At 40.9% G+C, this 24135-nt stretch overlaps 1 protein-coding gene across 4 annotated transcripts in view; it reads right to left on the bottom strand.

The window, feature by feature from the left end:
- Positions 1 to 24135, bottom strand: part of LAMA3 (laminin subunit alpha 3) — a 273500-nt gene that overhangs the window by 47202 nt on the left and 202163 nt on the right. For 2 of the 4 annotated variants that reach the window (XM_025365424.1, XM_025365426.1), the window contains 12 exons: positions 23590 to 23670; positions 18392 to 18498; positions 14198 to 14248; positions 13485 to 13636; positions 8593 to 8703; positions 8369 to 8480; positions 7972 to 8139; positions 6095 to 6291; positions 4295 to 4411; positions 3448 to 3602; positions 2834 to 2975; positions 1900 to 2002 (listed from right to left, as the gene is read on the bottom strand). In XM_025365424.1, the coding sequence (XP_025221209.1) occupies positions 1900 to 2002; positions 2834 to 2975; positions 3448 to 3602; positions 4295 to 4411; positions 6095 to 6291; positions 7972 to 8139; positions 8369 to 8480; positions 8593 to 8703; positions 13485 to 13636; positions 14198 to 14248; positions 18392 to 18498; positions 23590 to 23670 (1496 nt within the window). The remainder of the gene's footprint in view (positions 1 to 1899; positions 2003 to 2833; positions 2976 to 3447; positions 3603 to 4294; positions 4412 to 6094; positions 6292 to 7971; positions 8140 to 8368; positions 8481 to 8592; positions 8704 to 13484; positions 13637 to 14197; positions 14249 to 18391; positions 18499 to 23589; positions 23671 to 24135) is intronic. The other 2 variants (XM_025365425.1, XM_025365427.1) reach the window with 1 other exon arrangement.

Below are 24135 nucleotides of genomic sequence, written 5' to 3'. Positions count from 1 at the left end.
CTCTGTTTAGTAAAAGATGCATCTGTCTTATCCACTACCATGTCCTAGCACATAATGTAGTGTCTGGCACTAGTTGAGGCTTAATATTAGTGCCTGTTTGTTGAGTAAATGAATATATGAGTGAATGAATGAATTAATAATGCAGAAAGGATCCTCTTCCATCAGAGGACAAGAGTGTTGTTGAAAGAGCCTCATCCAGGCAAATGCAGACACAAAGTAGGCATTGTTTCTGTCAATTTCCAAAATGAACGACACAGTTTTAAAATTCTGTGAAAGAAAGGGAGCTAGCAGACATTCCTAGCTGATAATATTGCCATCCTTGGGTCATCGAAAATGACCAGCAAATGCTTTAAGACCATCTTGATGATTCGTGGTTTCAATTATGATTCCAGGTCTGGTTTACATAGTTAGCATCCTAACCCTATTTAGCACACTGAGCCTACCTCAAAGCTCAGATTTTGTAGAGAACAACAGATGTCATACCAGAAAATCTGAATTCTTGAAATTTGTGAGGCAAATGAATGTATGTTAGTACTTTTTTTGTATTTTATTTTTAATGTCTTTAATTTTTTATCATGTGAAAGAAAGAGAGAAAGAAAGAAGGAAGGAAAGGAAGGAAGCAGAAAAAGGAGAAATTATTTAATTTACAGAGGCATCATTTAATCCCTCTGAAAGGACTAAGAGGCTGAGTGAGGGCCGTGGACTCACGGATGACAAACAAGAGCCTGGAGAAACACAGCGTTTTTGAAACACAGAAATTTGGTGAGATTGAGAGAGTTTAATTATTGAAGAAAATAAGTAAGTAAAATACATGAACATTTTCCAAAGATAAAATCTATGCTTAAAAAATTCTCGGCCCAGGCCGAGCACTTTGGGAGGCCAAGGTGGGTGTATCACAAGGTCAGGAGATCGAGACCATCCTAGCTAACATGGTGAAAACCTGCCTCCACTAAAAACGCAAAAAAATTAGCCAGGCATGGTGGTGGGCGCCTGTATTCCCAGCTACTCGGGAGGCTGAGGCAGAAGAATGGCGTGAACCCAGGAGGCGGAGCTTGTAGTGAGCCAAGATCACGTCACTGCACTCCAGCCTGGGTGACAGAGTGAGACTCCGTCTCAAAAAACAAAACGAAACAAAAAATCCTCATGCTTCACAGTAGTAGTGATTTTGAGGACTTTTAGTTGCAAAGATTTTAGTACTTAAGAAATTTTAAAGCAGTTATTCTAATGATCCCAAACCAATGATCTTGACATGTGGGTTGCCAATGCCATGATCACATGTGAGTTAAATTAAAATAGCCTCCCCACCAAGGCCAGGCCCAAATAGGCCTATCACTCTCAAGATTTATTTATATTTATAAGGCTCTAGTTAATTTTGTATATGATGGGTGGGGGATATTTAGGATATTGGGTGGATACATGAAATTGATAAATAAATCATGAATTTAAAAAGTAGTATCTGGGCCCGGCATGATGGCTCATGCTTGTAATCCCAGCATTTTGGGAAGCTGAGACAGGAGGATCCTGTAAGGACAGGAGTTTGAGACTAGCCTGGGCAATATAGCAAGACCTTGCCTCTACAAAAAATACAAAAATTAGCTGGGCATGGTGGTGCATGCCTGTAATCTCAGCCACTTGGGAGGCTAAAGTGGGAGGATCACTTAAGCCCAGGAGTTCAAAGTTACAGTGAGCTATGATTGTGCCACTGCACTTCAGCCTGGGCAATGGAGACCCCATCTCTATTAAAAATAATAATAGTAATAAAATAAAATAAATAAAAGGTATCATCTGCATTGACACTGAGATTCAAAAACAACATTTGCTTCTAGGGCTGCCCTGCCTGGTCCCAGAGGTCATTTAAAGCTCCTGACTATCCCTGCCATTGCCAACTCCCCTTAATACCTTGCTTTAGCTTCTTTTGTGTCATCTTGGCTTCATTTAACAGTTTATCACTGTTGGTACTCAGGGTTTTAGCTTTTCTTGGCAGATCTTCCTTTATCACTGTCTGAAAGCAAAGCATTTAACAGCCTTAAACAAATGCTGTATGTTAGGAAATATGGAATAAGATTTCTATCCTAGTCTGAAACCCTTAATTTTAAGAATGAAGTGCAAAGGGGGAAGGAGCTAGAACTAGATTGTTCCCTAAAAGATACAGTTAGGGCTCCAGGTAGCCCTAACACCTATGTGACTTCTGTGGCTTGGGGAGGTGGGCCTATCTCTGGTGGCATACTGACAAATTATGTGACACTTGTTTTAGCTGCTCACTGTCATTCGTACGAAACCCCCCACAATAACAGAAGAGAGAACTTAGTTGTTTTCAGGCGTTCAAGCTTTGGGACAGAAAAGCCTTTACTCATTCAAGAAGGCTTGTCCCCCTGAACTCTGATATTTAATATTTTGTTCTTTATTTTCAGATATAGGAATTATCATATGGTGCATATAAGATCCCACAGGACTCCACAGACACACCGAGATGTAAGGCCAAATGACCTGATGAAAATGCTGATCAAGTTGTTTGCAAAAATGTTTCTTTTTGGTTAACGATCACAGCATAAAAGCATACCTGGTAAGATACAGGATATAATATTTGTTCAGGTTGAAAATTGATAATCAGTGTAATTTCTATCTGGTTTTACACATAGTTTTAAAACAGTGCTACAGACATGAAGTAGTCAAACACAGAAATTACCCATATCTAGAGCAAGTTCTATCCTATACAACAAGTTCTGATTTAAAATAATGCTTTGTTTCTATTCCTTGAGGCCCATGGAAAGAAAATATAAAAATGAGCCATCTCCACAGTGAATGTGGAGAAGCTGCTGGTACAGGTGCCCACCTGGAGGGCAGATTCAGATGCACTGGCAGCCCTGTTGGCTGCGTCCTCGGCCGCTTTGATGGCGTTGAGAATGTTCTCATAGGCGGTGGCGGCATCCACAGCACAGCGCACCAGCTCATCCCCGCTGGCATTTCTCTTGATCCTGGAAGACAGGGCAGGTTAGGCACTCCCCACAACCTTCCTCTGCCAGCAGCTGACATCCCCCCAAACCTTTCCATTTCTTCTTTTCTTTCCTTTTTTTTTTTTTTTTTACGAAATGGAAAAAATAAAATAAAATAAAATAATATAAAGAGATGGCAGAGTCTCTCTCTGTCGGCCAGGTTTGACTGCAGTGGTGCCATCAACTTGAGCCCAGCCCCTTCCCATTTCATTTGGTAAGTGGATACCTGAGGTGATGGCCTCTGTAGCTGTGCCCAAAGGACGTGGCCAGGAATTAGCGCCCTTATTGCTGCTCTGCTTCTGACGTGGGCCTGGGGCATTGGCCTTGACGCCACCCTCCGCCCTCCACCCAGTTCTGGAGACCCAGCCAACCCAGGGGAGGGCCTTGCTTGTCTCAAGACAAGCTGCTGCGCTCAGCCCACGTGCCCTTCTGGTCTCCTGGGCCATGCACTCACTCTTCCAGCTGCTTTGCGAGCTCTTGTAAGGACTGCGCATGCTTTTCTGCCTCCTCCACAAGGGATGTTTTGCCAGCAGATCTGGAAAGTTCTCTTACTTTGTCACTTAGTTCTTGTCTTGCTTCATTTAAACTGGCAGCTAATTTTTCATATTCCTATTTTTTCCAAGTAAACAAAGACAGTATAAATTCAAGCAAAGACTGTAGATGCTGATTTCTCAAACTCTATCATTACTGATGTGTTTCCAGGGGCAACAATGAGATGTTATATTTTCTAAGCCTATTTACCATACCAGTTAATCCTTGGTCACTTCAGACAGTAGCACTGGTAATATTTCCCCAAGGTTTACCACTATCTTGAACATTCTCATTATGGTGAGAAACCCTTTAGTAACCTTTACAAAATCACAATGTTATTATCAACATAAAGTTGTAGTAAACCAAAGAACTTTTTTAATGACTTAGAAATAGTTATTGTAAAAGGTGCTTTAAAATCCTCATTGAACTGCTAAGAAATTGTATTAGTTTTTTTGATCACGTCTTAAATATCTTGTTAATAAATGCTTGTATGCTTGATTTTTTAAAAATAGCATTATAATTTTTTGTTGTTATCACAAAAGTGATTTGTTCATTGCAGACAAATTAGGTAATACGTATGAACATAAGAAGACATGTCATTCATACTTCTTTTGCAAGAGAGAACTATTGTTAACATTTCCATATATTCCCTTCCATCTAAGAGACTATACTTTGATAAAACAAAAATGTAGGTCAGCCCATTTCATTGTTTTCTCGCAATATAATTAAAATGCTTTTAGATTTTTCTAGAGAACAACTGTTTCCTCTACCTTCTGGCTTTTCTCCATCAGCTGCAGTACAATGTTGGTTTGCAACAAAGATGAGTCTGCAGAGGTCAGATACTTGGTGAAATCACTCTGCAGGGAATTTATTTCTTTTACTTGTCTCTGGAGAAAAAAAAAATTGCTTGAGCTCCATGATATATTATCAGAAGGCATAGACAAATTTATGGGACAATAACATGTAAGTAATTTCGAAGTCAGAATGCTTTCTCAAACCTAAACATTAGGCAATTACAAAGTGATAGGAAATCAGTTCTTTTTGTAGTGGAGGTGTCTTATCATAGTTCCTTAAATGATATGCCAATGAAACAATTGCTATCACTGCTGAAGAAGGTTTCTACAGTAGGGGTCAACTTGCCCAACGAGATGGGTATATTATCAAAATCTGGTTTCTGAAACAGACCAAAAGATTTTATGTAAATAAACCATCAGCAACCATCAGCCAGTACCAATGAGAACACAGCAGGCACTTGACCGAGAGGTCACACAGAACCTGAGAATGCCAGGCTGGAAGGCTGCCAGAGTTCAGAGGCCTATAAAGTTGGGTCCTGCTTCCTTACCTTGGCATAATCAGCAACTTCACACAGACATGGTACCATCCAAAGAGGCTTTGGGAGCTAAGCATAGAGTCATCCACTAAGACATCATTTATTTTCATTTACCAACTTCCTCCTGTTTGGGGGTCTGCCCTATGTTATTCAACTATGATTTCACTGTTGTTTTATAACCCTATATAACCTCTCATACTTTTGTTGTTTTTAATTTTTTTTTTTTTTTTTTTTTTGAGACAGGTCTTATTCTGTTGCCTAGGCTGAAGTGCAGTGGCTCAATAATGGCTCACTGCAGCCTTGCCCCCAGCCCACCAGCGTGTTCAAATGATCCTTCCACCTCAGCCTCCCGAGTAGCTGAGACTACAGGCACATGCCACTATGCCCAGCTAATTTTTTAAAACATTTTTGTAGAGACGGGGTCTCACTACCTTGCCCAGGCTGGTCTCAAAACCCTAGGCCCAAGCAATCCTCTTGCCTCGGCCTCTCAAAGTGTTAAGATTACAAGCATAAGCCACTGCACTTGGCCTTATTGTTTTAACATACAATGTTCACTACTTGAAATATGAACTATAAGGCCAGGCACAGTGGTTCATACCTGTAATCCTATCACTTTGGGAGGCTGAGGCGAGTGGATCATCTGAGGTCAGGAGTTTGAGACCAGCCTAGCCAACATGGTGAAAGTCCGTCTCTACTAAAAATACAAAAGTTAGCCAGGCATGGTGGTGCCAAACATATATATATATATATATGAACTGCAAAATCCAGAGCTCTAAATTCTGTCATTGCAGCTTCTGTATGTGACCTGTACTTTTATTTCCTATAAAGCAGATTATGGCTTAAAATGCCTTTGCTGGTGATTATGATAATTATGTTTACATATCTGACACAAAAAGTAAATTACCAAAAACATAATATATACTTTGAATTAACTATAGCAATATTAATTTCTCATCTATTTGGCAACATTATTCCTCCAATACTCTTTCAGTCGGGGATGCAGGTGAAGTAGTTTGCACTGCTTTGTCTGTGGTTTAAGTTCAGAATCTTTTCTGGTAGCTGAAGACTAGAAATGACTATGGTTTTGCACTTAATGCTTTGTTCCTGTCTGATCTGGGTCTGAGGTGGTATAATCAGATGTACAGACAGGTGCCTGACTATGTCACTTTGTTAATAATAAAGATCCCTGCTTCTCTCCTCCTTATTAACGAAACTGTGCAGCTTCAAACTGTGAACTCACCTGGATGGCTCCCAAAGCTCTCTCGTTTTCTTGGTTCAAGCCATTTGCCTGCTTGGCTCGGGCAGCTGCCTCCTGCAGCCGAGCGCGAAGGTCACTGAGTTTGGCTTCGTATTCATTTAAAGAATCCCGTATACTGTTAGCAAGCCCATTGTTCTCCCCCTGGTGGGTTTTCTGCCAGGTCCTTATCCGGTTCAGCACTGTAATACATCACTTCATGTTTTCTACTTGACAGAGGAGCATACTGAAGCTGGGTTATAAAGACTACGAAGGGAGAATCGAGTTTCTACTCATTTCATGGTTTTCCTTGAACTTTGGAGAGGATGGGAAAGGAAACTCACATTGACACAGACCTGCTATGTGCACTGTACATGTTGCCTCATTTAACTTCCACAGGAAAACAATAAACTATCATTCTCACGTTTTAGATAAGGAGATGGAGGCCGTGAGAAACGAGATGGCTGACCCAAGGTTACATGGCCAGTCAGGCTCAGGACTTGAACTTGAGCTGGCTGCAGCGGGTAAAGTGCATGCTTCTTCCACTGTGAATACTGCCTATTTACAATTAAAAGCCAAGACTCATATTAAATTTGAACAATAAAAATTTAAGCAAGAAAGCTGCTAGTATCTATATATTAACCACTGATACATCATTTTACTAAAGAATAAATACCAGTACCTGAAAAAATATGTACTAAACTAATATTTCTCCGTTTTGAACTAATGAGGCATTTTCTCTAGTCAAAACCTTTTGATGTATTCTGTTAATTTCTAGTATATCATTTTTTGTTTGTTTTTGTAATACAAATTTGAACATCCCTAATCAAAAAACCCAAAGTCTGAATTGTTTCAAAATCTGACATTTTTTAGCAATGACATGATGCCACAAATAGAAAATTCCACATCTGACCTCATGTGACAGGTTTCAGTCAAAATGCAGTCAAAAGTTTGTTTCAGAGGCTGGGCGCGGTGGCTCATGCCTGTAATCTTAGCACATTGGGAGGCTGAGGCAGGCATATCACTTGAGGTCAGGAGTTTGAGACCAGCCTGGCCAAAATGGTAAAACCCTTTGGTAAAAATGGTAAAATGGTAAAAATACAAAAATTAGCCAGGCATGTGGGCAGGCACCTGTAATTCCAGCCACTCCTGAGTCTGAGGCATGAGAATCGCTTGAACTCAGGAGGCAGAGGTTGCAGTGAGTTGAGATCACACCACTGCACTCCAGCCTGAGTGATGGAGTAAGACTCTGTCTTACACATACACAAACACACACAAGTTCATTTCATGTACATAATTATTAAAAATACTGTATAAAATTACCTTCAAGATATATGTATAAGATGTAAATGAAACATAAATAAATTTTATGTTTAGACTGGGGTCCCATCTCCAAGAGGTCTCATTAAGTCTATGCAAATATTCCAAAATCCAAAAAACCAAAAATCTGAAACACATCTGGTCCCAAGCATTTTGGAAAGGGAATCTCAATCTGTAGTAGTGCTAATACCAATTTGTGATTCAAAAATTCAGTAGTGGTGAGGTGACCATTAATAATGATGTAATGAGAAAACTGGAAAGAGGTACATGAGCATCAGAAAAATACAGTTAAGAAGGAAAAAGAGGCAACCATATCTAACTTTTAGAAGAACCTTCCTTTTTTTTTTTTTTTGCGTGATGGTAAGCTGTTATATTCTACAGCGCCTTGTTAACCTGGGTCTCCTGGGAGCTACTGATTTTCACCACGTGATGCTCTAACAGTAAGGCCTCACTGAAACCATGAGGCCTTCCGCCTGCAACGGAGAACTCTACATTGTACTCTGTACATCGTGTTTCAAATCAATTAGAACGGACTGGATAAAAGAATTTGGGAGCATTCTTACAGAGCTGCGACTCCCTTTTATCAGCTTCTGCTTCTCTCAGGTGCTTTCCAAAGTTCCTGTTCCGCAGTTCCCTCATCATGCGCTGGGCTTCGGCCCACTCTCTGGAAAAGTCACCTGAAGGCACGTTGTTTCCCTCTCCATCTGGCCCCGAGATCTGCTTTAAGAGAACTAGGAAACATCAAGTGGTTTATTAAACTGGGAATTCTGGGCTCCAGTAGGCTACTTTAAAAAAAAGAAAAAAAAAAAGGCAGAAACTTCTATGGAGATTTTATATTAGTTTTTTAGTATCATTATGGGATTCTTTTCATAATGTTGAAATCTTAAAGGGAATTCTTTTAGTGTACAATGAAGGTTATGCAACCAAAAAACTGTAATTGGGCTTAGTAACTCTTCTTACTGTGCACATTCCGGATGACAGTTTTAATCTTCATATCCAGTTCTTTTGCGCTTTGTATTGCCCGATTAACATTGTTGTATAATGTTTGTGCTTTTCTGGAATTTACTTGAGCCTATATGAAAAACAAATGGATTAGCAACAAATTAAGTCAATGAAGAAAGATAAAAATACTTTGAAAGCAAAAAAAAAAAAAAACCCAAAGTTAAATGGACCTAACACGTTACCTTTTCTTGCAAAGTCTCAAATTCCTGATTCAAATCAGTCAGTTCTCTTTCCAGGCCTTCTATTTTTGATCCATGGTTTGAAATGGTAGAACGGTAGTTGAGCAACTGATTCTGGAAATAAAACACAAATAAGTGTCACTTTAGAGTATAAATTAAGACTAAATCCTATCAACCTGGTCAACAGGGTTATAACTGAAGAATCATTTGGCAAGACCATTGTCAGTTCCACACACACACAAATGTGGTTCTTTGAAATAGGTTACATAAGGAATCTATTTTCTGATGTACACTGTGATATGGCTCTAAAATAAAGTAGCAAATGTGAAGAGAGAAGAGCTACTTCACTTGAATTAATGACCTAACCTTAGAGAAATGAGGGTAATACTACTTACCCGATTAATTAATTTCCAGATTCTATAATAAATACAGTTTTTTTAAAATCTGCAGTTAACCTGACAACACTAAAAGCAGTGCATATGGCCACTTGAATGAAGGAACCATTAAGAATCTATTCAAAGAATCTCATCCAATAGAACCACAGGGAACTCAGAGCTCATGTAGCTGAACAGCCTCATGTTACAAATGAGAAAATGGAAGCCCAAAGAAGTCTGACTTGTCCATGGTTGTATAGCTCATCGGTGATTGCTTCAGGACCATAATCCAGGTCCCTTGCCCCTTTTTTAGGCTAAATTGCCTCAGTACTCTTAGACTCTTAGACATTGCTGCACATAATATCTAGAATGATGATTATTTTCAAGTTTTTGGAAAAAAGAATTGAAGCTTATAGAAAAAAATGATATTATTACCTCAATAAGTATGTCAGAACCAGTGCTGGGTAAAAGAATACAGGCTTTAAATAAAGCCTAGGTCCAAACCCTAAGTCTGCCACATAATAGATGAGCCGCACTAAGCCTTGCTCTTCCATTAGTAAATTGGGGATTATCATATTTAGCTGCAAGGTTGATTTTGGTGATAAGTGAGCTAATGTATTTTAAAATGTCATGTACACATGGGCATTTAAAACTGCTACTTCCCTTCTTATATGTAATCTTTCTTAATTTTCTCATGTTTGTGTGATATGGCAAGAAGATAGTTCTATTTTAACTTTACTACGGGGAAAGGGAGGCAAGTCATTTTATAGCTTGTCAGCAGAACACCTGGATAAGAGGTGGAGTGGGTAAAGCACGGCCTTTAGAATTTGATCGTGATTTGAATTCTTCTAGAACCACCACGATTTTAGGCAAGATGCTCGGCTTCTCCATGCCTGTTTAATGAGAATAACACTAGGTTCCTCATGAGGAGGTTGTGAGACTTGAGTAAAGCCCTTAGCACAGGGTGTGGCACACGGCATGTGTGCAGAACGGTGAAGGCTGCAGGGCTGTGTTGACAAAATCCAAGCAACCCAGTGGCTTCCTTTTTTTTTTTTTTTTTCCTCAAGACATAAATGCTTTTCCCCTCCTCTTCTCCATATTAAGTCTATAAACCTTGGACTAACATTATCCAAAAGGATAGGAAAGAGTCATTTTTCTAGAATAATCTTTTGCTATATATACTCAGCTATAGCCACTAGAATCAGTCCTAAACCCAAAAGTACTTATTAAACTTTCCCCAAAGCCTTGTTCACTGTGTCTAGACTACAGCTGATCTCATCTACTGAATTATTTTACTTCAATGAGTGTATTCTTTCATTTCCATGATTTTCAATTGGGTCTTTTCATATCTACCCCTTCTTGTTTGATTTCTGGTGGTTTCCCCCCTCAAATTTCCTAATTTCTTATTCCTTCTATTGGGTGTTATTCTGCAAAGTCATTTTTAGATTGTCCTATTGTTTTCATTTTATCCAAAGTGAACTCATCTCTTGACTGCTGCTTCTGTTGGGCATCTTTCTTATTACTTCTCTGCTAACAATGTTTGCAGGCTCATTCTGGGTGGGAGTTCCCCTTTCTTTGTGCTCTCTGGGCCCTGTCTAGTGCTCTTATGCTTATCACCACCCCTACTCGAGCCTCTGACCTGCAGTCTAGGACCAGGTCTTACTTTGGCAGTTTAGGATTTGTATACCATGGTGGCACTGACAGGATGTAACGTTCCAGCACAGATCCAGGTCTGTAGATGTGTCCCACCCCTATAGCTTTGCTAGGCTCTCATACGGCCATTACCCAATGATGAGCACTGGGCAGTTTCCAGGCTGCTTTTTAGCTCCCATTCATGGACACAGCATCCCCTATTTCCCCTGAGGGAAAAAGCCACCTTCCGTCTAAGTATACATACAGCATTCACCCAAATGGACCACATTCTGAGCTATAAAACAAACCTCAACACATTTAAAAGGATTGAAATCATAGAAAGTGTGTTCTCTGACCATGAAAGAGTTAAATTAGAAACCAGTAACACAAAGTTATCTGGAAAATCCCCCAATTTGGATATTAAACAACACATTTCTTTTTTGTTTTTGTTTTTTAAGATGGAATCTCGCTCTGTCACCCAGGTTGGAGTGTAGTAGCACCATCTCAGTTCACTGCAACCTCTGCCTCTGGGGTTCTAGTGATTCTCCTGCCTCAGCCTCCCAGGTAGCTGGGACTACAGGTGTGTGCCAACATCCCGGCTAATTTTTGTATTTTTAGTAGAGTTGGAGTTTCACCATGTTGGCCAGGCTGGTCTCCAACTCCTGGGCTCAAGTGATCCACCCGCCTCGGCCTCCCAAAGTGCTGGGAATACAGGCATGAGCCACCATGCCTGGTCAACACATTTCTAAATAACACATGGGTTACAGATATGTCACAAGGAAAATCAGAAAATTCATTGAATTGAATAAGAATGAAAACATAACATTACAAGGTCTGTAGGATACAGCTAAAGCAGTGCTTAGTGGTAAAACTGATAGGATTATATGCCTATGTTAGAATCAAGAAAGATTTGAATCAATAAAATAAGCTTAGGAAACCAGAAAATGAATAGCAAGTTTCACCCAAAGCAAGCACAAGGAAGAAATTTAAAAAAGGATAAGAACAGAAATCAATGAAATTGAAAACAGAAAAACAATGGATAAAATCAATGAAATAAAAGGATCAATAACATTGATAATACTCTAGCCAAAATAATTAAGAGAAAGAGATAAGATGTAAATTATCATTATCAGAAAATGAATGGGAAGGCATCTTTATAGACTTTACAAATGTATAAAGGATAATAAGGGAATATTATGAACAATTTTATGTCAATATATTTGGTAATGAAGATGAAATTGACACATTCTTTGAAAGGTACAAATGACCAAATACCACTCAAGAAGAAACACATAGCCCAAATACTGTAGTCTCATATCTATTCTTTGAAAATTAAATTCACGGTTTATTTTTAAAAACCACAACTTCCAACAAAGAAAATTTCAGGCTCACATGGCTTCACTGGAAAAATTCTATCCAACATTTAAAGAAGAGTTAATACCAATTTAACACAAACCTGTGTTTGAGTCTTCTGAATGCAAGACACTGAAATAAACGCTCTATGAGAAAAATTCACCTGGATGTTCAGTAAGTATTGTTCACCTAGATGTGTTAGTTTTGTGTGTTCACAAAAATGACTTTCCACCAGGAAAACTCTTATCTTCATTTGTATCAGAGGAAGGAGGACTGTTGTGGGAAGTCAGGGACCCCAAATGGAGGGACTGGCTGAAGGCATGGCAGAAGAATATAATTGTGAAGATTTCATGGACATTTATTAGTTCCCCAAATTAATACTTTTATAATTTCTTACGCCTGTCTTTACTGCAATCTCTGAACATAAATTGTGACGATTTCATGGACACTTATTACTTCCCCGGTCAATACCCTTGTGATTTCCTATGCCTGTCTTTAATCTCTTAATCCCGTCATCTTCGTAAGCTGAGGAGGATGAATGTCGCCTCAGGACCCTATGATGATTGCATTAACTGCACAAATTGTTTGTAGAGCATGTGTGCTTGAACAATATGAAATCCGGACACCTTGACAAAAGAACAGGATAACAGCAATGTTCAGGGAACAAGAGAGATAACCTTAAACTCTGACTGCTGGTGAGCCAGGTGGAACAGAGCCATATTTCTCTTCTTTCAAAAGCAAATAGGAGAAATATCACTGAATTCTTTTTCTCAGCAAGGAACATCCCTGAGAAAGAGAATGCATCCCTGCGGGGAGGCCTCTAAAATGGCCACTTCGGGGACAGCTGTCTTTTACCGTCATAGACAAAGGGATGAAATAAGCCCCAGTCTCCTGTAGCACTCCTAGGCTTATTAGGATGAGGAAATTCCCGCCTAATAAATTTTGGTCAGACAGGTTGTCTGCTCTCAAACCCTGCCTCCTGATAAGATGTTATCAATGACAATGCATGCCCAAAACTTCATTAACAATTTTAATTTCGCCCCATCCTGTGGTCCTGTGATGTCGCCCTGCCTTCATTTACTTTGTGATATTACCTTGTGAAGCATGTGATCTCTGTGACCCACACCCTATTCGTGCACTCCCTCCCCTTTTGAAAATTGCTAATAAAAACTTGCTGGTTTTACGGCTCAGGGAGCATCACGGAACCTGCCGACAAGTGATGTCTCCCCTGGACACCTAGCTTTAAAATCTCTTTCTTTTGTACTCTTTCCCTTTACTTCTTAGACCAGCTGATGCTTAGGGAAATTTAGAAAAGAACCCACGTTGAATATTGGGGTTGTTCACCTAGATGTGTTAGTTTTGTGTGTTCACAAAAGTGATTTTCCACCAGGAAAACTCTTATCTTCATTTGGATCAGAGGAAGGAAGACAACCCCTGAGCCTTTCCAGGAGTCAACCTCCTCCTTCCTGCTTATGGAGAATCCACTCCCGCAGCATCTCCTCCCCACGTATCTACTCTCAGACGCAGGGGATTTACCCTCAGGTCCTTGGCCTGGGTCTCCATGTGCCTCATCTGCTCCAGAAGCCCCGCGCTGGCACTCAGGCCCTGCAGCTGAGACTTGACCAGGCGGAGCTGCTCGCCCATGGTGGCCAGGTCATTCAGGAGGGTCATCACACAGCTGTCGCAATCTGTAGGGGCCACAATCAAAGGCAAATGTGCTGCGGGGGGAGCCGTGGGACTGTGAAAAGACCCCAAGTGCTATGCAGCCCAGTTGGCACACACACAGATCATCACAGGTGACAATCACAGCCCTGGTCTTCTCAGGGAAGGATGTGGATTCTGAAAAAAGGAGAGCCCTATGCACAGGGAGCATTTTAGAAATGGATTTTCTGTGCAACCTGTTGCTTACTTTATACATGAGGAAAATAATAATAGCCTTCAACTATGGGATGCTTGTGATTTACCAGGCATTGTGATAAGACATTTACAAGCATTTCCCTAATATCCCTATAAGGTAGGTCTAATTATCATGTTAACTTATCAAATGATGAAACTGAGGCTTGGAGAAGCAGGGTCACCCACCGAAGGTCATACAGAGAGAAGCTGATTTGACCCTAAGTAGTCCTCCTTCCACCTCCTCCCACCCTTACTTTCCCAGACTGGAAACTGCATGACCCAGCATGGGGCTCACATATCTTAAACCACACCCCACAACTTGGAAAGGAGGAGGAGGGGCTGTCTTTTCTCACCATCACATTCTTCTGCAGGGCTGCTATCTTTGGGTTCTTGGTTTATGCAGTCTGAAATCAGAAAATAACCAAAGAAGACAATGTTATTAAACTTATTCTTCATCTGCTCTTTAATGTGGTTTTCAGAAAAGCTAGTGTTGCAAGGTTTTATTAGTTTGGTGCAAAAGCAATTGTGGGTTTTGCCATTACTTAAAATGGCAAACCTAATAGACACCCAACTACTCAGTATCGCTAGCTCTTCCTTTTCCCTCCCTCACCCACGCCAGTGCCCAGAAGCTTTCTCATCTCCCAGCAGGCTCGCTGCAGGAACTGCTTTTGTGGCCTCCCTGTTATATATTCAATTCCTTCACTACAAAGGTCAACTCGATAAAGGGCCATGTTTTCTTATCAAACCAAGCCTCTCAATCATTCGCATTAGGCCTTTCTTCATTGGAGAGCCTCTTGTATATTCGTGCTGCTTCTGGCATCATTCAAGAACATTGTGCAAACATTCACTGAGCAAATTTAAGCATTTACAGTGTGCCAGAGCCCCATGCTAGCTGCTGGAAATACAAAGATATCAAGACAAAATCCCTGCTGCTCTGTAACTTAACAGTCCCATGAAACACGAGGGCAGACAAGTTACAAAACAGTGCGACAGATGTGGTGATAGTGATGGGCATACAATGTCAGTGGGCCCATGCCACCAGCTACAGCACATATAAACTGAGTTTGTGTGTGTGTGTGTGTGTGTGTGTGTGTGTGTGTGTGTGTGTTTGGCTGGAGGGGAGTGGGAGAGTCTCTCTCTGTTATCCAGGTTGGACCACAGTGGTGAGATACCGGCTCACTGCTATCTCTGCCTCCCAGATTCAACCGATTCTCCTGCCTCAGCCTCCCGAGTAGCTGGGACCACAGGCACACACCACCACACCTGGCTACTTTTTGTGTTTTTAGTAGAGACGGAGTTTCACCATATTGGCCAGGCTGGATAAGCTGAGCTTTGAGATTCTCAGCTACAGTGAAGCCTGCTGGTCAACCCTGGGCATTCTTGACCCCTTCCACGTGTACCCTTTTCCCCATGCCGTGCCTTCTGACATTGACATGTCCTCTCACTTCCCCCTGAACAAACTGTCTACCTTCACAGCAAAACTCTATGCTTAACATCTTCCTGGACAAGCTGCAAGAGGCTTTCACATCTGTTATTGTCACCAGCCAATAATATTCCACACTTTGTGTGTATATACAGACATTTTAAGCCACGTTTACTTTTAATTGTAAAAACTGATATAAATTAATTATGGAAAATATGGGGAAGTCAGGAAAATGAGATAAAAGCATCATCCTTGATCTTGCCACACAAAGACAATGTTCCCTTTATAAACATTTGTATACATTTTAATTTATTATATATATCATCATGGGTTCCTTTTTTAAAAAAAAAGCTTACTCGCTTTTTTTTTTTTTTTTTTTTGAGACAGAGTTTCACTCTTGTCACCCAAGCTGGAGCACAGTGGTGCTATCTCAGTTCACTGCAACCTCTGCCTCCTGGGTTCAAGCGATTCTCCTGCCTCAGCCTCCCGAGTAGCTTGGATTACAGGCATCTGCCACCATACCTTGCTAATTTTTATATTTTTAATAGAGATGGGGTTTCCCCATGTTGGCCAGGCTGGTCTCAAACTCCTGACCTCAGGTGATCCACCCACCTCAGCTTCCCAAAGTGCTGGGATTGCAGGCATGAGCCACCATGCCCAGCCATTCGCTCTTATATGTACATATTGTGATATTTCTATTTCCTCAGTTAGTCTGTAAATGGCTTCTGGACAGCAAGCTTGGTCTTGTTTCCTTGACAATTTTCAACAGCACCCTGAATAGTTTATGGGGAACTAGGCTTCTCTGGATGATTGATTTATTAGTGAAATTTTCCCAATAAGCTTGCATTTTGACCACCAAGGAATATGTCCATTATTAGTTGAAGAAAAAAAAAAAAAGAATAAAAACAACAACAAAACTCTAACAGGAATAAGCAAGTCTCATACATGAGCATCTTCTTCCATTTTGGGAACAAACAGTTACTATCCTCATTTCAGGTTGCTGATTTGTGTTACTGGCGTGGGGGAAGTGAGGGTTGCAGAGGCATTAGTCTGGTGAATAAGCTGCAAGTGATGTTGAAGCTTCTTGAATACCTCCAGTGACAGGAGAAATAGCCTCCTTTTAAAGCAATCTGTTTCATCTTTAAACATTCGACATTTCTTCCTTAGAATGATTTAAAATAGAGCTCCCTCTTGATTCTACTCTTTGCTCTAAGTTCTGTCCCTTATGTCTCAGAGAACAAGACCAACCCTTTCCCACACACCAGCCTGACAAACATGTCCTTTCCAGCTCTTCCTTTCACTGCCCTGGCCAATCCTTCCTCATATGACACAGTTCCACATCCCTTCAGAGTCTTACTCTCTTTCTGAACAACTATAGCTCTTCTATTGTCTTCTAAAGACGTCACTAACTCTCACGTGAGGACTTACATGAGCAGGGTGCCATGGACCCTGGCTTTAGACACCGGAACTCAGTGAAAACAGTGTGAGCTATCTTTGGGGCCACACCACACTCTAACCTACCCTGCACTGACTGCTGATGGCAACCTTAAGCCTTTTTACACCTCCTGCTACTAAGCCAGTTACCACTTATCACATAGCTAAACGTTTATTTATTTTTTCCACTCAACTATAGGGCCACACCCTTATCCTTAACATCATTTTGTCTGGTTGAATTGACCCATCATTCCAGACTGTTGAGGCCCTTTTGAATTCTGAATGTGTCATGGGAGGCGCTTTCTACTGGAGAAGACCAGGGAATTTCACCCCAAAGTATGGCACCCTGGTAGGCTGATTATTTTAAATTGAAGGCCCTTGGAGACCAGCAGATGCCGGAAAAAACTTTACTCTGATACCCACTTATCTTCCCAGCATCCAGACTCGCCAAAAATGAAAACAAACTACTTCTGGTTTCTTCCATGAGTTTTCATTAACTTAACTCATATTTCAGGGAGAAAGACTGAAGTCTGTCAACACACCTGGACAGACTCTTGTCACAAAGCATTGTCTGTTCTATGGGCCCAGAAGATTTTGTCCCAGGCCTCACTGTATGTTCTCTGAGTCCATTGAGTCAGTCTAAAAATCATTTACCATTACCCTTAAAATCATCCACATTTCCACATCTCTTTCCCGTAAGAAGAAGGGTACGTAAGCATCTACACCCCACTGGGTTATTGGGTAATCACTGTCCTGTGATTCTCTTGTGTTACATGCATTAAAATAAAATTGTGTATGCCTTTTCTCCTATTAATCTGCCTTTTGTCTGCTGATTTTCTGCAAATCTTCTGCAGGTGAGGGGGAAGTTTTCCCTTGGTCCCTTTACTGTTCTTCCCAACTTTGTGTCATCTGATAAATGGGTAGGCATGCTTTCCATATTTCCATCCAAATAAAAAATGTGGAGCCAAGGATCAAGTGCTGAGGCATGACAATAAATACCTCATTCTAGACTGGCATTAATCCATTTACTCTGCATTCCTTTGGGAATAGTCACTTGACCAGCTGGAATCCACACATCCAGGGTTTAGTTCTTCAACTTGTCCGCAAGTATAAGATGAAAGATTTTATCTAAGTGTTTGGTGTTACACTACATCGATAGCATTTTCCTGATGAATCCTATTAATATTCTGTCAAAGAAGGAAGAGGATAGTCTTCCTTTTTGGTCCAAGTTGCTCCTAATAAACCCATACTAACTCCTGCTAATTATCTTTTTCTTAATGTATAAAATCCACTCCAATTACCCACCCACATCCCAGAACATGTACTGCTGTAAGATAAAGAGTATTTCAATTTCTTAAGACATGCACAGGAAAGCTGACATGACAATATCCCTACAATATCAAAGGGAGATCTCAGCAAAATCACTGAAGTAGGATCTGAAGTTATTTTGGTTATGATCAGGTAAGTTTTAAAAACAATTCACTTTTTTTAAAAAAAAGTGCATTGAAACAGGTTATTCACCAAAGCTGAAAATACTATTTAAGCATTTCCAGGGTTGTCAAAACCAGGGGACAACTTGCTGGTTGGAATTGTGTATTACGCATCCTGAAAATGTGTGCTTGGGTTCTGAGGCTGTTAAGTTGTACCAGCTTTATAAATGCAAATTAGCAGGGGTGTGGGTCGACCTTACCTCCAGTCAGGGGATCACAACTGCCCAGCTGGCCATTGTTGTTACAACTGCATGGTTGGCAGCTACCTCCGAATTTCTGGGGATTCCCGAAATATCCCGGTGCACACCTACACAAAATGTAGAGAGGAGGAGAACACCCAAATAACTCATCGTTTATCCCAACCAATTTTCTCAATCTCTAGCTCTGTGTTTGGGATATTGTAACCCATTGGGAGGAAGACTGACATAGATCTGCAAGAATGAATATTTCTCATAACAGAGATATTTACCATTGAATTGTCTCACAGAAATAAACTTGAAGTAAGATCCATATAATTTCTAATTTTTTGGATGAGGGAAGATTTTCTTAATATTTTTCCTTCCTTCCCTCCTTCCTTGGATGAGGGAAGACTTTCCTAACCTCCCTCCCTCCCTCCCTCCTTCCCTTCCTCCCTTCCTCCCTCCCTCCCTCCCTTCCTCCCTTCCTCCCTTCCTCCCTTCCTCCTTCCCTCCCTCCCTCCCTCCCTTCCTCCCTTCCTTCCTTCATTCCTTCCTTCCTCTCTTTCTCTGTTGCCCAGGCTGGAGTGCAGTGGCATGATCATAGCTCACTGCAACCTCGAGCTTCTGGACTCAAGTGATCCTTCTGCCTCCCAAAAAACTGAGACTACAGGCACATGCCACCATTCCTGGCTAATTTTTTAATTTTTAGTAGTGATGAGGTCTTCCTATGTTGCCTAGACTGGTCTTGAACTCCTGGGCTCAAGCGATCCTTCTGCCTCAGCCTCCCAAAAAACTGGAACTACAGGTGCATGCCACCATGCCTGGCTAATTTTTTAATTTTCAGCAGAGATAAGGTCTTGCTATGTTGCCCAGACTGGTCTTGAACTCCTGGGCTCAAGTGATCCTCCCGCCTCAGTTCCCAAAGTGCTGGGATTACAGGCACGAACCACTGCACCTGACCTGCACTATGTAAAGTCTGCATAATTCATATTTGCACTAATTGCTGCCGTGCTGTATATAATGATTCTTAAACGACTGAGAGCAGTTACAGCTGCTACCTTTGGCCCTGAGCCTTTGTTCTTCTAGGTAGTATGGTAATGAGAACTCATTCCTGATTTACAAGTTTAAAGATCACATTTCCTTGATTCTTAGACTATTTAAAAAAAAAAGTCAAATAAGCACACATTAATTTTCCTGGGGTTGGGGTGTCAATTACAATATTTCCATTAACAAAGTTCCACTCCCCATCTAGTCACCTGCAAATTGTCATTAAACTGATGTGTGGTGTCTTATCATCAATGGACTTGATAGACTCAAGGAAATATGGCATTTATCTCATTTCCCAAAATGTAAGCACTGCATCAAAAAAAATTTGGCAATTCCAACACACGTCACCATGTACTTGTAATATACTTCACCAATGTATTACCATGGATACACTGGTGATACAACGTAAAGGATCAGAAAGATCTGGCTGCACTCCTGCCTCCACACTCCACAAGTGTGATCCTGGGCTGTTGCTGTAACCCTCTGTGCTTCAGTTTCTTTACCGGTCCCCCCACAACCCCCATGAAAATATAAGCTCCATGAAGACATGGAGTTTTGGGCTGTTTTGCTCACTGATACATCCTTAGCACCTGGCACATATTCATTCATTTGTTGAATGAATAAATGAGTGGACTAATAATACCTATTTTGCTCAATGAATATAAGAGATCATGTAATAAAGAATCTAGCATAATGTTTGCACATAACAGACTCTCAAGTGTAGCTATCGTTATAAGACATGACAAAATATTCATCTTCTAATTGGCATCATTTGAAATTATTACAAGACAGCAGAAGGCCCATGTACCCCCTAATAATCAAGAAGGTAACTAGGCTGAGGTGGCTTATCTAAGTCTACTAAGCAGGGTGGTCATATACTAATAATAGGGCTTTACTTTGTGACTGGCTTGGTATTCTACCTAACAGATCATGCTATGCAGAAGCTCTGTGTTCTAGAATACTTTATTTTTGATGTCTTTCTTACCTACATCTAAACTTCCCACGTAATAGATGCATAATTACAAAGTACCTTATATTTAAATCACAGAAATATTCAGGAAGTTCGATTCTACTTCTTGCAAAGCATTACTCACTGGTTACGAGAAATAACTGGTTCTCTTATTCTCAATTTATGGTAGTGGCTAAACACAAAGGACTGAAGTAAAACTTCCCAATTTCACGAATGACACTGGTACAACAAATAAAGAGCAGAGAACTAGCTTGTCATCTGTGGCCCTGTTTGGCTGAGGGAGAAGAGGGAGTAAAAGCATGTACGGGCTGGGAAGCCTTTGCTAAACCCTCCCCCTGGCTGGCTGCTCTGGTTTCTATCCAGCTAGTCTCCTGCATAATCTATATTCCTACTTTTCACCCTTGACTGTCCTTGTATTTATCATTGTGTAGTTAATCGCGAGTGCCAGGAATGATGTCTGGGTGCTGTGTCTAACAAATGAAAAATGTTGACATCAAAATGGCATTTACCCGTGAAAAAGCTTCAAAAAAATTTTTAAAGAAATAATAGCTTGTTTTCTTGAGACATCAGATATAACAAACATCAGCTGAGAGAAGTACTGTTAATTAAAAATTTTGCCTGCCAAATGGATGTCTCACCCAGCCGGTTGCTGTTTAATGCTTCATTGTTTGTGAAGAGCCATAAAGAGGATGAAATTAGGACACCTCTCCCAGGTGTTGGTCCCCTGTGGCTTTTAAATCTCAGAGCCTAGAATCCCTTCCCACTACCCACATCCTTCCCTTCTCGCTGGTTGGATGCACCTCCTAATTGCAGCTCAACTTAGCCCAGTTCTCCCATCTCTTGCTATTTTAATGGCATGTTTTGATGTCTGTCCACCACTGGACTGGAAAGCCCTTGAGGATGCTGTCTGTGCTGTTTGCTACTGTGCCTTCAGTACTTAGCACTGTGCCAGACATATATATACACACACTAGGACCTCCATACATTTTTCATTGAAAGAGTACATGAATAAGTGTGAGGCAAGTGTGAGAAATACTCCTTTTGCTGAAATGGAAAATGTAAAACAGAAGAACCTTCCATTACCATCTTTTGCCATAGAACTGGGCTCCTTAGCTGCTGCTCGGTGTCCCCAGTCTAAGGCAGTCCCTACATCCTACACGTGGCAAGTGTCTTCCAGCCCTGGGGCTTTCCTGCCTCGCTTCCCCAACCTAACCTGCCCTCCACCTCCATCTTCTGGCTCCACTGGGTTCTAGTCACTCCTTGGACCTACCGAAGTCCTACCTTATCCATAAACATTTCAGATAATCCCAGTCTAGGGTGGTTATGCCTTATTTAAAATCTGGTTGAATTCATTTTCTGGTTAAAAAAAATTAGTCAAACTCTTTTAAAGTTTAAACAAAACAACGTAAATTAAAATGATATACAATTTTTCTCTGTCAAATTGGCTTTTTTTTTTTCTGTTGCCCGGGCTGGAGTGCAGTGGTGTGATCATAGCAGCCTCGAACTCCTGAGCTCAAGTGGTTCTCCTACCTCAGCATCCCAAGTAGCTGGGACCACAGGCACACACCATCACACTTGGCTAATTAAAAAAAAATTATGGAGATGAGGTCTCTCTATGCTGCCCAGGTTGGTCTCTAACCCCTGGATCACATGAAGTAATCCTCCCACCTTGGCCTCCCAAAGTGCTGGAATTACAGGTATGAGCCACCATGCTTGGCCCTAACTGGCAAATATTTAAAATATTGATCCTTTCCAATATCCATTGAGGTAGGTAGTCACTCATTCTCTTTTGCTGCTAGTAAGAATATAAACTTTTCTGGAGGTCAATTTTGCAAAAAGTATTAAAATCCTGGAAAACCTATCCTCTGACCCAAGGAATCCACTTCTACAATTATACCTTGAGGATATGCACACGCAAATATTAAGCTGCAAGGATTTAATTTTAGTGTTGCTTTAAATGGAGAACAGTAAAAGGATCTCCAAGACCAAGAGTAGGGGATTATGGAAACCCAGCGGAAATTTTTGGTCATTGATGTGATGTCATCAGTGAATACTTATTGATATGAGAAAGATATTACTAACATAGTATTAGATAAGAAAACAAGTCAAAACAGAAAGTGAAACACGAATCTACTTTTTTTTTAAGTTCACACATTTAGAAATGATCTCTAGAAACATACAGCCAGCTTTTTAACAGTGGCTTTCTGTAGACAAAATGATTATGAATAGGATTGTATGTGAACACGTTTGAGTGCACAGGGCTAGGTAGGGGTGTGGGGGGGCCTCACTGGTTCTCTACTCCCTTGTATTTCATCATTTTATAATAAATATGTATTGATTTTATGAGAAAGTTATTTTTAATTTTAAAATATGTCAACCATATGATTCACTTTTCATACTGTTACTTTTCCAACTATGTGTGTGCTATCTTCCCAGCTAGTTTATAAGTATCTTTTATGACTTTCTCAATACTTGGCAGTGTCCTATGCATAGTCGCTAATCATGACAATTGTCTGTGAATAACTAAAGCTTGGTTCTGTGGCCCTTTGTCATTAATTTTACACTTTCCATTCCACAACATTTATTATTTTGTTTCACAAACATTACTGAACACCTATTATGTGAACAGTACCATGCTTGGAACCGGGGATTCCGAAATAAACAAGACACAGATTGTCCTGAAAGTGTTCAAAATATAGTGTGGGGATAGAGATGTGTGTGTGTGTGTGTGGCTATCTAGGCTAGGGCTGTGGATATGTGTGTGTATGGAAGAGTGTAGAAAGTTGTACATGTGTACAGGTAAGTAGGGATATGTTGGGGGCAGGTGTATGTGGAGATACATGGAAGGGACATATAGAAAGGGGGGTATGCAGAGATCATTGTGGAGGAGGGGTAGGTAGGGAGGTGTGGGGGGTTGAGGTACACAGGGGTGCATGTTGGGGGGATGTAGGTAAAGCTATGTGTGGGTGAGCGTATGTGTTGTGCCTCATTCTCAGTTTTCTGAAACGTACAAAGCAGGACAGAGAATGATGTTAATGATTTATTAGGTGAGCAGTCTTGTATTTTTCCCAAGAGACCTTTTTCCAGGCCTCAGTCAAACTCCCAGCCCCACCCCTAGCTCTGCGCCAGCGCCTGGCAGCGCCCCACCCACAGCCCTCCCCGCCCCCTCTGCAGGCTGAGCTGGGAAGGGCTCCCACCTCACCTTTCACACTGTGTTCCTGTGTACCCAGCTTTGCAGGAGCACCGCACGTCTCCCCCGTTCACCACACAGCCGGTGGCAAACCTTGAAAGAAGACAGAAAAAGGCCCCATTAAAAACACAGATCGATAGGATTTATGCTCGTTATTTTTTACCACAAAGGACTGGCTTGCATTAAGTGAACACTGAAACCCAGGGTCTGGTTACTTTTTGTGTGAAGAAAATTTTGCCCATCAAGACTTGGAGAGATAATGATGAATGATCTCAGCTGACACTGGGCAATTTTGGTGAATAAGAACTGAAGGCATTTATTTGTTCCTTGGGGAAGAGCATTTTTCCCCTTAAGACAGAGCAGAGTAACTCCCTTTGGAAGAGATGATTACAACAGCATTTTTCCAGGAATAACAAGGAAGGAGTAAAACAAGTCTAGGCAGAAAAAAGAACAGAGTTCTGATTCTTTAAAAAAAAAAAAAAAAAAAAAAGTTCTCCTTGTTGATTCTAGTTCTTCTCTATCAGACACATTGCCTTCTGGGAAGGAAAGTCGGTGGGG

This window comes from Theropithecus gelada, chromosome 18 (genome assembly GCF_003255815.1).
Source record: "Theropithecus gelada isolate Dixy chromosome 18, Tgel_1.0, whole genome shotgun sequence".
Lineage (NCBI taxonomy): Eukaryota > Metazoa > Chordata > Mammalia > Primates > Cercopithecidae > Theropithecus > Theropithecus gelada.
This window is presented reverse-complemented; position numbering and strand designations above follow the sequence as displayed.